Consider the following 18,309-nt stretch of genomic DNA (forward strand, 5'->3'; position numbering starts at 1 on the left):
GATAAATAAAGAATTAAAATTCATAATTTATGCTCTCACAAAAAGAACTTTAATAATCCTATCTTTAATCAAAATTTATACAAATTTTATTATAATCATGATCAAGGCTTAGTTTGAAATGACTTTCTTATCGTTTTCTAAAATAATTATATGATAATATAGATGGTATGAATGAAATATAAGAGTGACATATTTGATATTAAAATTATCTATAAATAATAAATATGAAATATTAAAATTTTAGATATTAGATATATGAATAATATGATATAAAATATATATATATATATAAATTCTCCACCCCCCTCCCTACTCCTCCCAACAAAAAGAAAAAAAAAAACCATTGCCCTTCCTGCCTTCCACACCGGTTCTTTGTGTCGTTCTCCTCTCGCAAACTTCACAGCCGCCTCTCTCTCTCTTCTCTTTATGGCGTCCGACGATTCTCTTCATCTCTCCTCGTTATCGCCTCGTCGCAAGCGCGAGCGTTCCCCTTCCCTGAGCTCTAGTTCTGGCAGCGACAATGCCAAGGCCAGCCGCAGACAGCGTCGGCGACACGACCTCTCTGTCGAGGTCTGTAAAGAATTCATCCGCAGAGCCTGCCGGCGAGCTGAGATTGCTTGCAAATTTGCCCACCCCCCCTCCACCGTTACTATCGAGCGGTGTGTTTCTTTATTGATCGATTTCAAATCCCTTGGATCTCATCCTCCTCTCCTTCTTTGTCCCTTTCTCCACAATTTTTCAAAATCACAACCGTTTCATGGATATTTAGGGGTAAGGTGATAGCTTGCGCCGACTCATTGCACAACAGGTGCTTCCGTGGCCGGACCTGTCGTTACTTCCATCCTCCGCCTCATATCCTGGAGTACATCCTTTCTCTTTCTTATTTGAACTTCTTTAGGGTTTCGGATTGAAGAGATTATTACGTGCGGAGTGAGCTGTTTTGAACTTCTTCGGATTGAGGAGTTGTTTTTTTTTTGGGAAATTTACATACATACCACTTTATAACAAAAGACTATGTGGGCTAACCCACTCATTGTGCTTCCGCCAGGTCTCTTCTCAAGTCAATTGGCATGGAGGACACCAAACATCTAATGGTAAGAACCCGTTTTTGCGCTTTTGCAAAGAGCTCATTTTTTAAAACACTTTTTCGTTATTCTTTCACAGATGTTACGGGCGCACACAATAACCACTTATCTTTCTTTATATGGCATCTGTCGATTCTTTATTTAACTATTTTAATCATCATCGCCAGCGCCAGCGATCACCTTCCCAGAGCCCTACTTACGACGGTGATAATGCTGAATCCAGCCCCAGACAGCGTCGGCTACACGACCTATCAGTCGAGGTCTGTAAAGATTTCATCCGCAGCGGCTGCCGCCGAGCCGAGATCGACTGCAAGTTCGCCCATCCCCCCTCCGGTGTCGCCATCGAGCGGTGTGTTACTTTCATCATCGATTCCAAATTCTCCTTGTTGTCTCTTTCTTCACAATTCCTTAAACTCACTACCGCTTCATGTATCTGTAGAGGTAAGGTAATAGCCTGCATCGACTCACTTCGTGGCGAGTGCATTCGCGGTCGGACTTGCCCTTACTACCATCCTCCGGCTCAAATCCAGGAGTACATCCTTTCTCATTCTTATTTGAACTTACCCAGGGTTCCCGTTTCAGACCCAATCACTTCAACTGAAAGTTTTTCCCGCTATTTTTTTCCCAATAAAAGACTAGCTTCTATATGTGGGGTCTAACTGGTGTCATTATGCTTTTGCAGGTCACTTCTCAAGGCAATGGGCATGGAGGACACTAAAAATCCGATGGTAATACTAACATTCACATTTTCTTCTCCCCCGAATTTTTTACTCTTCTGTTCCTTCAACAAAATGGCAGATGTCTAGATTTCTTTTTATTGTACAATGCAAGTAGGAGTAATTACGAGAGTGATAGGTAACCTCCCTTCCTAGAGCAGGTGAGGCAGTGAAATTGCCCGAGTTGGCTAATGGATGGTTCAGAGTATGGTCAGATTTTTTTGGGGGAAAGAAATGAGTGGCGTGCAATGAAGAAAATTGTGGCCATTGCAGTGACAAGATTACATATTTATATAGTGGCAATCAAGCAACGAAACTTTTTGATACCATAAAAATAGTATTAGGTTTTTCTAATGCAATTAGAATGATATTTAATTCACACTTAGGAACTTATGGTTTGTAGATCACAAGACATACAATACACCAGCAAATTGTTTTCTGGAAATGCAAATAATAAATACTAGATTATAACCCAAATTATGATGTAACGATTGAGTAAATTCTAAGAATTTAGAGAGAAATATGAACCACACAAAATCAACCAACAATTGCAATTCAATCACCGTAATTAGGATTCTATTTGTGCTACAATTCGGACAAAGTACGAACACTGGTAAGCCAATAATAAATTATGTAGAATAAATTAAAACAATAATATATTTTATTAGAAATTTATACCTCGTGTTAGGACATGGAGATGATTTCCCTTCAACTATTTTAGTTGCACTTTTGCCACAATTGATGAAAATATATGTATAACTTACACACACTTCTATTGCCTATAATTATCTATCCACAAACCTAGTAAGAGCATACCATAACATGCTCATAGCTTTCACTAGCCACCAAGCACTTCTACACCAAACCTTAATCCCCACATTAAAAATCCTAGTCTAGATCCCCTCTTGTTTTGACTTACCCAAGCTAACTTTCAACCCCTCTACCACTCTTAGTCCCTCTTTACAACCCTCTTAAACCCTACTAGCCCCTCGCTACCTTTCGGTACACCTAACACAAGTATTACCTAAGATCCATAACAAATCACAACAAACCAAAAGCTTCAAGAATTATTCCTTACAACATTGTATCACTTGAGCTATTTAATAATCAACTATCAATCCATAATCTCTCTGATTTTTTACACAACTTCACCAATGTCACCCCAAGCCCTAACCAAATATTCAAGGTGCTTTTTTTCATCAAGATCCTACATCCAACCTCCATAATATTATTAGTTTAGGGAGCACACAACACCATTAATTCAATTTTGTTTTGTCTCATAAGACTTTAAATCTTTCCAATTAACTTAAATGGTAATTGTCCTATTAGAGGAATGCCTATTGCTTGAGAAGTTGATCAAGGATCTTTCTGAATCTTTATCAATTTCCAGCATTTAGTCTGAGATTTTCAACCAAATGAAAGAATAAAGCATTTTTTGTACTCTTGATGTTGAACAATATTTTGAGGATCATATAGTGATTAACAATAATTTTCAATACGAAAGTCATTGTACATGTTTTGGACATATCGACGTAGTATCATCTGAAAAAGAAGTGATAAGTAAGTGAGTAGGTGCTAGATTTACCTTAGTATATTGAAAATAGTGTAATCTCCTTTTGTTGGCCGTTATAATTTGAAGGAATTCAATCCAAAATATTTGGTGAAGAGTAAAAAAGAATATTGTTGACATAATAGTTTGAAACCATCGGGTTGACAATGTTATTATTGCGATGTATTCTAAATTGATTTCATCATCATGCTCTAACTAGTGCTTTTTCGAATGAGCCCATTTGGAACTCTAATTCTTATTACTTGGATGAGGTATTTTAGTCTAGTACACAACTCAACAACTTGGGCTTGAGTTGCATATATTGGAGCGAATAATACTAGATTTGAGGTTTCTGTAGCATAGTGAATGGAACTACATTTATGCTTAGAGAATATGTGAGTTATTTTAGTCTAGTACACAACTCAACAACTTGTGCTTGAGTTGCATATATAGGAGCGAATAATACTAGATTTGAGGTTTCTGTAGCATAGTGAATGGAACTACATTTATGCTTAGAGAATATGTGAGTTGGGATCATCAACATTTTATCTTCTATGGCCATTTTGTTTTGTTCTATTTTGCCAAAACTGAATAGCACTAGATGTGAACAACAAGAAATCTCCATATGGAGTTTGGAAGTATTTAGAGATAACAAAATAAATTTAGTGACCTCCATCCACTATTTTGAGTGAGAACTTTTACTATGATTTTTAAAAGAATACAAAATTGGGCATGGAAGTTGTAATTGAACGAACCGGAAAGGATATGTTAGAGTCATGCCTTATTTTCTCTCCAATTTACCTTATATGGTTTTTCACTGCCCCTATAGATTGTAAGTACACGTTGCATCACTTGATGGATTGTTGTTTCATATCAATATGATGGTGTCGAGCAAATTTGGTCTCATTTGTGTTGAATGATATTGTTTTAAATGCGTGGACAATTGAATGTTTAGAAAACCCATCATAATATTAATTATGCAACACTTTGGTGGTTCAACAACATCTTCATTCATATTTAGGGATTAAATTAGTTGGCCAACAAAGTTTGTTCATATTGCTCTAGGTTATCACTATGCAGTTTGCACCACTGAATTTACCATGTAAATTTATCATGGGACATTTGGATGGTCCTAATTTCACTATCAAATTTGGATGATGAATCAATTTATAGAAGCGTCCTTGCTTCATTTCTTTTAAATTATCTCTTTTCAAACCCGAATCCATACTCAAAAAAATGGGTGTGCCACAATTTGGTTGGGCAATTTGTCACGCCAGCAAATATTCTGCATTGTTCGTGGAAGGATAAAAAATGTTCTACCTTGTTGACTAGCTGAAAGAAATTTATAGATTGCAATGTTGAGAAACAATTATTTTACTACAAGATCTACTTGATGGTTATCATGATTATTATCATTTTTCAGTTATCTCCCTTCTAATCTCGAGCAATTAAGTTCATTCTTATATTTAACATACGAGAATGAATGTAATATTCTTAATTAATATAAATGCTCCACTTGAACTCCTTTTTCGTGCTCTTATATTTAAAGAATTTTTGATTACATACAATTGTCTCGTGTCTATTTGTCTCAAAATGTTCAAATTAGCATGCTTTCCTTAACATTTTATATACTCATGCTGTTTGTAGAGGCATATGCTTTTCTTCAAAAATTAAATTCCTTTGCTTTTTTTTGGTAACAACCTTTATTTAACATTTTGTTTGAAGGCTTTACAATATCTTGGATCATCAGTTAAGCTTCCAAGTTATACTCAACCAGGAAATGGTACAACTCTATACACAGAACATTATAATGCGTGCCTCTTTCCAATTGAAGTATCATAACCTTTTAGTTCCAGACAGCTTCTTGTTTCTTTTTGGCATTATGGTATGCCTACTGTTGAGGAGCCGGAGTATAATTTCTTTTTGCACTTATTTCATCTTAAATTCTTCTCGTGGACTGTTTGGCACAAAAGATAGCAATTCTGTTATAGTTATTTTATAGTTTTTTCGAGTTTGCTCATTCTGAACAGTCAATCAATCTGTTACAGTGAATATTTTTCTGTTGAAAAAATGAATATCATGCTTCCCTTTGCTTGAAAAACCCAAGAATAACTTAACTGGGAATTATTAGCTTAGATGATTGAGATGCTGGAGCTCCACACTGAACAATTTTGCCTATCTTTTGCTCACTTTTGATTTGCACACTTTCAGATCAGGAATTTATACCAGTGTGTCGGGATTTCCTGAAGAATGCCTGTAATCGCCGTTCTTGTAAATATGCTCATCCTGATTCACATGCAACGGTATGTATCTACAGATTCCATAATATGCAACAAGCGGGTCGCAGTTTTTTTATTCTGAGACTTGAGATATTTACCAAAATTTTGGCAATCTGTTTCAGTTTAGGTTTGAATCTCTTCATTAGACTTTCGGTTTCAGAAGCACGGTTGTTTAATCTTATTGTTTCAGCTAGTTTTACTGATTATTTGTTGAGTTAAAATAATTTAAAAATATTTATTTTAATCATTTAATCCATTATGCCATACTTAAGAATATTAATAATTAATAACTATATATGCTTTTGCCTTAATAAAAACATTTTTAAAATCAATTTCTCCTTAGCGTTATATGTAACTTTGTTAATCATATAATAAAGTATTTTGATTGATTAAGTAAATTATTGTTGTTTATTTTTGTAACTTTTTTAGTTTGTTTTCGTTCGATATTATCTTGATAGAAATGCTAGCAGAACAACGACAACAACAACATCAAGCCTTTATCCCATTACCTGGGGTGGGCTACATGAATTCTTTTTCTCTATTGTGTCCTATTAAGAGTCAAATTATCATTTAAATCTAATAAAAAAGATCATTTCTAATATTTTTTTAACCAAGTCTTTTTATGTATTCCTCTACTTTTCTTAACATAAGCCAAATCTAATACATCTACTCTCTTAATTGAGTCATTGTAAGGCCACCGTTTTATGTGACCAAACCATGTAAGGTGACTCTCTCTTATCTTATCTTCCACTGGAGCTATTCCAACCTTTTCACATATATACTCGTTTCGTTTCCCGTCTCTAAGAATAAAGCCGCTCATCCACCTGAGCATCCTAATATCTGCAACACTTAACATAATATTATGCTTATCATTTAATGGCCAATATTCTGTGCCATAAAGCATTGCATGTCTCGCCACCATATTGTAAAAAGTTTCCTTTAATTTTGAGAGGGACTTTTCTTTCACACAATAAGCCGGATGCATTCCTCCACTTGAAGCTTCCAACTTGAATTCTACTAATAATATCCCCATCTATTTCACCATCACTCTGAATAATAGACCCAAGATATCTAAAACATGTATTCATATTAATGACTTGATTGCCCAAATTCACAATTGCCCCACTAGATTTATTATTACTAAAATTATACTCAATATATTTAGTTTTATGTCTACTTAAACGAAAACCTTTAGACTCTAAGGTTGACCTCCATAATTCAAATTTACCTTCAACTCCCTTTTAGTCTTAACAACAAGAAGAATATCATTAGAAAAAAGCATATCCTAGGGTTTCAACCTTTTGCAAATGTCTAGTGAGAATATCCATGACTAAAACAAAAAGATATCGGCTTAAGGCCGATCCTCGATTTAATCCTACTGAAATATGAAAATACTTAGTCAAACCACCTTGTGTTTGAACATAAGTAAAAAATTGTTGTATACATATCCTTAATGGCTTGAATACAAGCATTATTAACCCCTTTCTATCTTATAACTCTCCATAGCACTTCTCTTTGAACTTTATTATATGCTCTTTAAATCAATAAATATCATATGTAGATCCTCCTTATTCTCTCTATACTTCTCCATCGAATCTCTCAATAAATATATAGCTTCCATAGTAGACCTACTAGCTTGAATCCAATCTGATTTTGAGAAACATTAGTATCACGTTGTAACTTATGCTCCATAACTCTCTCCCATAGTTTTAAAGTATGACACATTAACTTAATTCCTCTATAAGTCACACAATTTTATGCATCACCTTTATTCTTAAAAATATGAATTAACACACCCATTCTCCACTCATTTGACAATTTTTTAGTCTTCAAAATAATATTAAAAAGTTTAATAAGCCAAAGAATTCCATAGTCTCCTAAGCATTTTCACACTTTTATTGACATATCATCAAGTCCAACAGCTTTTTAACACTTAATTTTCTTTAAAGCCTCTCTAACTTTGATTTTACTAGTAGGCCAATAAAAACAAAAATATCTATTTTCATTTAGGATTCTAAGGTCACTAAAGTCAATCATATTCTCTCAATCTTTGAAAAGCTTAGCAAAATTTCTCATCAACATTTGTTAAATATCCTCTTCTAATAAAAGCATTTTTTGATCTTCATTCTTAATGCACTTCACTTGAACTAAATCCTTACTATATCTATCTCTTTGTTTGGCGAACTTATATATATATATATATATATATATATATTGTCCTTTTTAGTATCTAATATTTTATATAAATAATTAAAAACTAAAATCTTAAAATCTTATTAGCTAGATTTATACAAAATAAGATTGAAATAAATTAATTGTTATTTATAGGCTTTACCATATTAAACAGCCATCGTTTCATACTAACACAACAATAAATAGCTGATGCTAGTAAACCAAGCATCTCATGAAGTTAAATTTTTTGAGTTGAATATTTGTTTTGATAAATAACTTGGTGGAAGGATTATTTTCATTGGCTGGGTAAGGATTAGTCTTTTTAGTTATAGAAACAAAACCTTTTTTTTTCTTGAAGTGAAGGAATTTTAAATGACTATTGTTGAGAGCTTGTGAAAACTGATTGTGTGGGCGTATGATCGTTGTCTAAAAGTGGTTTTGAGTTGTGCATGAGAGTTTAGGTGATGCTATGAATACAAGTATTTTTTGAGAAACAAGGAACACGTATGTTGATAGAGGTGATTGTGAAGTCCATTTTTAGGCTCAAAATCCTTTATTCTGGCTCTGGAGTAAACGAAAAAAGTTCAGGATCTCATATTATCTGACTGAGAGCCGAAAAAAGGTTAGGATCACATGTTTGATTGCTATCAACCAAAACTGATTCCTATTGACCATTATCATTGATTCCACCGTGTAATTAAAAACTTGGATTTTTATTGTTATCTAATTAAAAATTTGCCATTGCATCAACATCATTCTATCATGATGAAGTTAGCAAGTTTCTTTCATAGCAGGAATGAACAGTTGCTACAATAACTATTACTTTCACCATTATTATAACTACTTTTTTAATTAGACTGACGGCCGCATATTTTTCTTGAAAGATATTTAGTGTTCATTTTTAATATATATTGGTGTAATGAGGGTTAAATGGAGCTTTTATGGATTGTAAAAACACCTATGTGATTAAAAATAACTTTTGCTGTGAGGCGTGCGTGAGTCTTAAGATGACCTAGAGTAATTGAGTTAGAGCCCAATTTAGCTTAGTTCAGTTGTTGGCACTTAAATAAGCTTAGAATGGCATGGTCTAACCTCATACAACATGCTGTATTATGTTTGTTGATGCTTGGATAACTTGAATTAGCGCTTAAACAACCTTGAATTGGCTCAATTGAGCCAAATTGGTTCGGTTGGATGAACTTGATCCCTTTTTGTTTCCATCCCATTTGGGTGAGAGGGCTGTGGTAGGAACGGCGACAGTTAGGGTTGTCAAAATCTGGTCACAGATTGGGTTTGGGTCGAACCCGGAACTGTTCCAACACTAATTGACCAACCCGAACCCAACCCGTTTGAAAAACGGGTCACTTTCTTGGACCCGAACCCAACCTACATCCGACCCGAGTCAACTCGACATGACCCGCCAACCTGTTTGTGAAACCTGCTCAACTAGAACTATTAGATATCCAGTAAAGTGTGTTGTCATCTACCAAAACAAACACTTCTACCAGGATTAAAAGCAGCAGTCATCCATAAACTTATTGAATCTGAAAAATAAAAGCACTTTCAAAATCAACATATTGAAGGGCAGTCACAATAAACCTCACATTCTCATCAATCTTCTTACTTCAATACATTCACTTACTGCGCATGCATATTTCAAATGCATGTATCTTTCCATCAATTACATAAAAAACCAGGAAATACCTAAACAAAAAAGCACACAAGACAAGATATTAAAGACTAAAAAACAGTATTTCTTCTGTTGAAACAATGACAATGGAATAAATCTAATCTCTGTTTGCTTGGATAGACCAACCTATTGCGAATAGTTGCAACGACGCCTCTTCTTGTAGCCACAGTCATCACTGAGAATTGATTCCTTTTAAAGCTTCGAGTTAGAGGAGACGGGAGAGAGAGCAGCCCGACTCTAGTTCTTCTGAGTTGTGCGAACCAAAGAGGAGCGGGAGATCGAGGAGTTAAGGAGGCGTTGGAAAAGGTCAGTTAGGGTCAACTTCAGGTGAGCGGGTTGACCCGGACCTGACCTGTTTTTTTCAAATGGGTCAAATCCTTGAACATGAACCGGACCCGTTTGCAAAGCTAGTTGACCCTAACCTTGAATTTTTGAGTTGTGTCAAATAGACACATCTAGCAACAATTGATATGTTTTGAAACATGATGGTGAAGATATATCTTCTTTATCGGGTCTTGCTACGTGCAAGAGATATGTTAGTTTCCGTTATTTCCAATGGTGTGCTTTCATCACTATGCATATCACTTTGGAAAGTTTAGACTTAGCAAACTATTATGCCTCTTAAACTCAATTATTTCATAAATTGTTCATCTTTAATATCTTTGGATCCATATAAAACTGGCATGACATTGTTGTTTGTTTTTGTTGGATTGATTTAAGAGGCTGCGAGACTTTTGTAGAAATGTTCTCATCAATTTATCTACCAAATATTCATTTAATTATCATCATGAATGCTCTTGTTATATCGTCGCCTATAATGTGAGATATTTATATCAATATTTTAATACTTTACTAACAGCGTTAATCGTTAATCGCTGTCATCAAATCATCATTGGGAATTTCAAGAGAGTTGTGTTGGATGCTCTAACGTAGAGGAATGGCTCATTCAATGAAAGTTGATCATGGGAGGCTTTGATCTCGATTGTTTGTTAAAGATAAATATGAAAGTTAATCTTTTTAAGGACCAAAATGACTGTCCAAAGAAACATAAGCAAGTTTCAAATTAAATTCATTTGTAAGATTTACTATTTGATTTTGTGTTAGAGAATTTTTCATCCCTTTGAAAATGTGCTATTGTTTATTGCTCTTGTTATAGACCCACATATTGTTTGTTTTTTACACTAACAAAAGACATGATGCTTGTTGCAACATGCTGATGATGAGTACACCACTTATCACCAATTGTAATTGATTGATTTACTGTTTGTTATAAGGTCTATTTGAGTAGCTTTCTCAGTGCTTTGTTTTTCAGACCAACTACACACTTCTATTTGGCTATTATTCTTTTTCAAAAATTTCTGTAGTGAGAAAGCTGCATTTTACAACAAGGTCTGCTAAATTATAGTAGCAGTAAGAAAGTTATTTTTTATTTTTATTATAAAAAGAAAATATGTATAATACCGATAACAGTTTTTAAAAGAGTTATTTTTCTCTACAATAACTTTACAACTATCTTCGTAAATTTGTTGCGGCCTCGAAGGGACCTTCAGTTGTCACGATGATCATGCTACGCATTGAATTCTTTGTTGGTGGAATTATACTTGTTACATGTCGACCAGTGTGCTGCTCATTTCAACAATTTGATAATTACTGTGAATCCATTGTCACTCATTGTGAATTGGTATCTCTATCGATGCATTCATTGACAATAAAGGTTTCGTTTATTGCGTCTAGTCAATGACAACACGATTTTTAAAACTATGTTAATCAATGCACTACAATCCGTATGCTAGCACAATTTGGAGACACCAATACACTGATACAGCGATTCCTTTGGAACCGCCTCTTGAGGCGGTTCCTTCTGAACCGCCTCAGCCAGCCCATCATGGGCCGGCTCTTGTATACCAAAGGAGGCAATTTCGCCTCCTTTCTTGCCCAAATTAAATTACCGCCTAAGGGTGGGGTCCACGGGATTTGAATTTATTTGAAAATTATTTTTAGGAAAGATTTGAGGAGGTGGAAAAGTCTTTAAATAGGAGAGGTAAGGGGTAGGGAAGGGCATGCAAGTATTGTTTTCTTCTTGGAGTTTCTTGGGTGTTTTGGGCTCTAGACTCTCTTGTCTAGAGATTTGGGAGAGACGATCCTCCTCTCGAATTGAGGATCACTTGTATCTTGATTTCGTGTTGCTTTTGCTTTGTTTCCCTTATTGCAATTTAGTTATTTGGGGCTGATTTCGCCCAGATTTTGGCTGAATTCTCGCTGTTTTATCTCCAATTAGTGATAGGTTTGCTTGCGAACTCAAGTATTCCCTTAGGGTTACTTGCGAACTCAAGTATTTCCTATCATACACTTTGTCATTTCGCAGGATGTTTTTGGCCTTGCTGCTACTCCTTTTATTGTATTTTCATCCAACACATGGGTCTGCTATTATGAGGTCCCTCTATTGCCATCTGATTTTATTTGCCTAATTGGTAACATATATTGAAGTCCCTCTATTTGCTTGGAGCTGACCAATCCTTGAGCAATTTTCAAAAATAAGTTGATTTTTGCTATTGGGCGGAGACCCATTTTCCTCATCTATGGGCTTTCCACATAAGAATCCAAATCTCTTTAACTTTGTCTTCAAGTTTGCATAAGTACGATAAACATAAAACTCTCTTGCTATCATAATTCATGGAAATGCCTTTTGGCAAGTAATAGGGCTCTAAAAATAATCTGCTCAGTAGAAGCGAGCATGAATTTCCCCAACACTGAGGGGCTCCATTTAAGTTATAACCGACGTTTAAATATGGATCATGATAGCTCGCTTTGATGATGGTAGTGTCATTTTATGTAATTACGTATGATATTGAATGAAGTAAATTCTTGAAGAACATTTAATTCATTGTTTGGAATCACATTTTATTTTGAAAAACATATCTTTATTGTTACACTGGATGTAATGCCTCTAGATAGATTATTTTCTATTATAAAGGAAGAAAAATCTATTTTCAAGTTTATAATGTGATTCTTGGAGAAAGTTCACCGGAAATGACTTTAACAAGCCAAAGGAAATATAGTTAGGGGTGCTGCAAAAAGGATTTCTTGGGAATTAGGGCATTATGCAATGCACAGTTTCGAGGCATCATTAATTTGGATTTGTTAAATTCAGAGAATTGGAGAGAAGAAGGCCTAATTTTATTGCTCAAAACTATCCCTATTTCTAGATCTATACAAGATATCTTAATAAAGAAATAAATAACTATAGTTCATGCATAATTGCCCTAATATAATCTTTCCTAGATCAGCCACCCAAATGTGGAAGGAGATCGGCGTGATCCAGGTGATCCTTCCATGGATCCCCATACTGACCGTGGGATTAAGGGCCAAGGGACGGCTGAGATTTAATAAGATTCATGGTGCTATTCTCAAGTAGTTGTGATAAAGCTAGTTATGCTGTGATGATTTTTTTACCCTGGTTTTAGATTACTTGTATTTCCTATTTCCTTGTATTAGTTTTTTTTTTTAATGGTCTTTTTCAATTATCTTTATCAACTTCTGTTTTCCTTTTTTCTTTCAAGGGTCAGTTACAACATCATGGACTATCACTTTTGGAAAATGGCGCAATCCCAAATGCAACAGTTTTATGTATGTCTACTTTATCATAAAATTTCATGAGCTTTCTTAAAGAAAAGGGAAGGCTTTCTTTTTCTCTATCTTAACTTTATTGGTTTAATATTAGGAAAGGGTTGTTCCCATATCTCATATGTTAAATGAAGAAGTTACAATAGAGAAAATGATCACCTATAAGTGCACAAGCTTCATAAGCTGTGTTTCGTTAAGATTTAAGTCAAATATGGTACTGAATGAGGTCATTTTCTTGCAATGAAAGATAAATAGACCAAAGCACGTTGGCCTTTGTATAACTATTAATATGTTTAGAATTACTATTATTTTAAGTGGAGCCCCGATTTGGAGCGTCTATAAAGGAAATTTTTTTTAAAATGTTAGTTACTGTTTGCTGATGTTGTGGTTATGCACTTGCAGATCAAGACGTTGTACCAGTGTGCAAGGACTTCTTGAAGAATGCTTGTAACCGTGACCATTGTAAATACTTCCATCTCATTCCACAATCTGAGGTACATAAACAAATTCTTCTAAGATATTTAAAGAAAAAAAAAAAAAAAACTGCCCCTTCTTCCTGATATGCAAATTTTATTGCATTTTTTTTCTCAACTTCCTTATTTTTTCTGGGTATATATTTTACTTTGTTAAAGTTTGGGAATTAATTGTTTTGCCACACTACGATGAATGGAAGATCAATCATAACCATGCTACAATTTAGAAATGAGCACTTTCTCATTGGTTACGTGCTTAGAATTTGTTAAAAAAGAGGATCTGAGAGTGAAAAACTTAAATTTTATTAAGCAATCTACTCCCTATTTATAGATCTATACAAGGGGTATCGATAAGGAAACAAATAACTCTTATAATAACATGAATATAATTATTCCTAAATTAATGGAAGGAATTAATGCAATCCATGTAGTCTTCCCACTGATTACTGTTCACAGCCGTGGATATCTTTGGGATCGTAAGGTTGAGATTTAACAGAATTGTATATATGCTATCAAGTTATCCAACACAAGATGCTAAGGGAAGTTTGAAATTATTAATATTTGAAATTACCTTGCTGTCAAAGGAAGTTTAAACTTTCTTATCATCCAAAGAGCAGAAAGTTCATTATTATTCTGTATTTAGGTTCCAAGTTTATGGTGGATGTATTTAGTATTTTCCTTCCTTTTAAATGGTAATAGTCATCCTGTATTCTGGCATTTTAATTGGGATTTAGTTTCAAAGTCGTATTTCTTTTTTCCCATAAGATTTTAACTTTCTCAGTTTCTCTCATTTGTATGCGTGGGGCTATGTGCGTAGGTTTATTTGCAGCAGCATGAAACATTTGTTAAGCTTCACGGTTCTTCACTTGAGACTGGTACGGTTCTAATTGTAAACCCCTCTATATGTAAATTTTATTGGTAAATAAAGTTTGTTGCGTTTACCAAATCACGGAAAGAAATATTTACTTTCTTGAAAGAAAAAAAATGCATGGAGATAGGAGGAAAAAAGTGCGAGAGAGAGAGAGAGAGAGAGAGATTAGTATTATTCAGCATGGTAAAAAATACTTCTATAAATAGTTTCCCAGCTCCTGCTACAGGGTCATTTTAACTTGATGGGGGATTATTACACGTCATCCTGTTGTCAGTCTAACTTTCAAAATGCATCCCCAAGCGTATGATTAGTCCTTACGTTTCTGTATTCTGATAATCTTCAATTGTCAACCTATACAGAACATTTTCTTTAAAGAGATTGCACCATTGTTTTGACTTATTCACTGCTGGTACTGTTTTCTTACATATGATTTATGTCCACGCAGAACAAAAAAGGGTATCCGTTTGCAGGGATTTTTTGAAAAAAGCTTGTCAGCGAGATTCCTGTAAATTCGCCCATCCAAATTCACGAACAAAGGTGTGTATAGAGGTTGCATTAGGAATCTATGATTTCTTTCTATGCAACCTATAATCTATTTATTCTTGTTCATATTTGATGTTTGTGTATATTCTTGTTCATAATTGATAGGTTGTTGACAATCAAGTTGAAATTTGTCATGATTTTCGTCGTGGACTTTGTCATCGAACCAATTGTCGTTTTTATCACCCGCACACTCGCAGTGCTGAGAAATAGAGCACTAGGCAGGATCGAACTGCAGCCATTTTATTATTAGGTTTGATTTTTTAAATTTCTTTCACTGATCTAGTTTACCATATGAAATTAAGTTATTCTTTTTTGCATGAAACTTAGAAGCTTCTCTGCTAAAGTGATTACATTTTTCATTTTCTGATTCTTGTCACTGCTTAGTGCCACCATATAGTACCAATCCATGCAAATTTTGAATTTCCGCCAAAGAATATTTGGTAAAGCCTTAGGACTTATTTTGGAAAATCACATCCATCAAACATTGTTTTGCTCTTTTTGGAAGCTATAATTTTATTGTGCTTTGGGAGTGGGCTTTTGCTTCAAAGCTTCTTATTAACGAACTACAAATTTTGACATAAATTACATCTTTTTTTATATATTTTATTTTTCCTCTAATCAAGTACTATCTTGCTGGTAATAGCAAATGGAAAATTTTGCATGAAAAATGGAAAATGCTCCAACTGCAAAATACGGATTTGCAAAATTTTTTTCTGAGAGAATCCTTGGTTACCTATTTAAAATTAGGTTACCCTGGATGCTCGAAGATCTTAACACCATTTAATTAGGATACTTTTCCTTTGAAAGATCGATGGTTATGGGAACAGTTTTGCTTCCAATGCCTTTAACAGTTTAACGTCTCTCTGAAAAGAGGTGGATTTAAATTCAAAATAGAATGTGACCGTGGTGGGGCATCTAATTTTTCCAATGCATTTATGAAAATATGTAAACGAGGGCTGATATGCCTTGGAAAGAAAAACAACGAAAAAATAGTAGAAAACTGCATGAATACTAAAAACAATGGCTGATTTTGTATTATCACTTCAATGCAAAAATAAGATACAAGTGATCTACATATTAGAAAGGTCTAATAGGTAGATCAGCTCTCCTAAAAAACTTAGATGCTGCTAGGAAGCCTACAAAGAAAAGAACAAAAAAAAAAAGTTGTTTAAAAAAAAAAAAAAAAAAAAAAAAAACATAAATCACACATAATCCCTAATACAAAATAACTAGCCCCAAATAAGCTCTCCTAATTCTCTGGAAATCAGCCATATTTTAATAATTAATTTTTTCTCTTATTTGAATTCAAATTGAAAATATTTCTCTAAATAATTCCCTCTTCAAATTGGAAATCTTTCTCTAAATAATTCCCTTCTTATTTCTCCTCCTAACATAATGAATCATAGCTTTGCTGGGGCCCACAAGGGAGGTCGATACTCCTGCTCCAGGTTTCATTCGGCCTAGCGTTTGTTTCGACTCTTGCTGGATCGGTTGGCTAGGTTGGCCTAGCACGCCCCCAACTCTTGCTGCCGTATCAATACTCTGATAATCTCAAACGATATGCTACTGCCCAAATGCACTCCATTATGTCGCAGGTTGTGAGAAAGAGGGTGTGTGATCTCCGATAACACACCTCGGTTGTGATACATGGAATATTGAGTGTATTAATGATGATGCTAGTAATCTCAGATGATATGTTATTGCAACAATGCGCTCAGTCACCTCATAAGGCCTGAAGTAACTTGGTGATAGCTTCTCATTCTTCCTCTTGGCCAATGTCTTCTGTTGGTATGATTTCAGTTTCAAATAAATTTTGTCCTCGAGCTCGAACTGCACTTCTCGTTTATGTTTAGCTGCCATCTTTTTCCTAAGTTATTTTAAGCATCAACCATGATCTGCAACCATTTCATTCCCAAAATCACATCCGTACTCGCTTAGTCCAAGGGAAGAAAGTCTTCCACCACTTGAACTCCTGTAAGTTCATCACCACCCCCTTACATATTCCCCTACTCCTCTCTATCTTACTCGTTTTCATCATCATCTCACATCTTTACGTCTTCATCAACTGCAACCTCAAGCGGTCGACGACCCGATTCGAGATGAAGTTATGTGTAGCTTTACTGTCGTCCATTAGAACCACCACTGGTTGTTTCCCGATCTGCCCCTCATCTTCATAAGTGTGATTTGGAGTGAATCCCACCACGGAGTTTAAGGACACCTCTATCACGTCTAGATGTAAATGTGTCATTTCCTCTATGATCTCCTCGAACTCATCCCCACTCTACTCTCCCTCGCTGGCCATCAATACTTGAAGGGATCGATGCTTGCATCTATGTCCCAGTATAAATCTCTCATCATGTTTGAAGCATAATATTTTTGCCTGCTTATTTTGTACACCCGCCTGTAAGACACTTGAAATTGCTCTCCCTGGGGACAAACTCATGTGCTCATCTCCTTCAACACTTCCCTATGAAATGACATCGTATGGGTCCTAGCTGTTAGGGTCGTAGATGTATTCCTATAAGCCCCCTCCCATGGTGTTGCTATGGCCGGCCTTCTTCCTTTGATATTTTTCTTCCATCCTTCGAGCAAGCACCATAGTTTCCCTCAGCCCTCTAGGTCTCAACACCCTGAGCTCTGCTTGTATGTCTTCCCTAAGCCCCTTCATGAAATTCTCTTCCAACCCTTCATCGAAAATTCCCCTTAGCCTTCCGGACAACTGCTCAAACTTCTCCAGATACACCATATTGTCCCCCTCTTGAGTTAAAGCATACAACTGCTCGTGGAGATCTCATTCCCGAGGGGCTCGTAAATGTTCTAACAAACACTCCTTAAATTCCACGCTTGAACTCCTGTAAGTTCATCACCACCCCCTTACATATTCCCCTACTCCTCTCTATCTTACTCGTTTTCATCATCATCTCACATCTTTACGTCTTCATCAACTGCAACCTCAAGCGGTCGACGACCCGATTCGAGATGAAGTTATGTGTAGCTTTATTGTCGTCCATTAGAACCACCACTGGTTGTTTCCCGATCTGCCCCTCATCTTCATAAGTGTGATTTGGAGTGAATCCCACCACGGAGTTTAAGGACACCTCTATCACGTCTAGATGTAAATGTGTCATTTCCTCTATGATCTCCTCGAACTCATCCCCACTCTACTCTCCCTCGCTGGCCATCAATACTTGAAGGGATCGATGCTTGCATCTATGTCCCAGTATAAATCTCTCATCATGTTTGAAGCATAATATTTTTGCCTACTTATTTTGTACACCCGCCTGTAAGACACTTGAAATTGCTCTCC

The 18,309-nt window shown here is 35.3% G+C and overlaps 1 protein-coding gene across 3 annotated transcripts in view; it reads left to right on the forward strand.

Moving 5' to 3' along the window:
* Positions 1–306: 306 nt before the first annotated feature.
* Positions 307–18,309, forward strand: part of LOC110102378 (zinc finger CCCH domain-containing protein 28) — a 34,909-nt gene continuing 16,906 nt past the window's right edge. For 2 of the 3 annotated variants that reach the window (XM_020830706.2, XM_020830704.2), the window contains exons 1-13: positions 307–659; positions 770–862; positions 1,049–1,094; positions 1,253–1,434; positions 1,525–1,617; positions 1,768–1,813; positions 5,076–5,133; positions 5,562–5,653; positions 13,052–13,118; positions 13,518–13,609; positions 14,406–14,463; positions 14,905–14,996; positions 15,108–15,252. In XM_020830706.2, the coding sequence (XP_020686365.1) occupies positions 427–659; positions 770–862; positions 1,049–1,094; positions 1,253–1,434; positions 1,525–1,617; positions 1,768–1,813; positions 5,076–5,133; positions 5,562–5,653; positions 13,052–13,118; positions 13,518–13,609; positions 14,406–14,463; positions 14,905–14,996; positions 15,108–15,212 (1,257 nt within the window). In that variant the 5' untranslated portion in view covers positions 307–426 and the 3' untranslated portion in view covers positions 15,213–15,252. Of the gene's footprint in view, positions 660–769; positions 863–1,048; positions 1,095–1,252; positions 1,435–1,524; positions 1,618–1,767; positions 1,814–5,075; positions 5,134–5,561; positions 5,654–13,051; positions 13,119–13,517; positions 13,610–14,405; positions 14,464–14,904; positions 14,997–15,107; positions 16,084–18,309 lie in introns of those variants that run through there. The other variant, XR_002303794.2, reaches the window with a different exon arrangement.

Source organism: Dendrobium catenatum, unplaced genomic scaffold (genome assembly GCF_001605985.2).
Source record: "Dendrobium catenatum unplaced genomic scaffold, ASM160598v2 fragScaff_scaffold_1099, whole genome shotgun sequence".
NCBI classification, from domain to species: Eukaryota; Viridiplantae; Streptophyta; class Magnoliopsida; order Asparagales; family Orchidaceae; genus Dendrobium; species Dendrobium catenatum.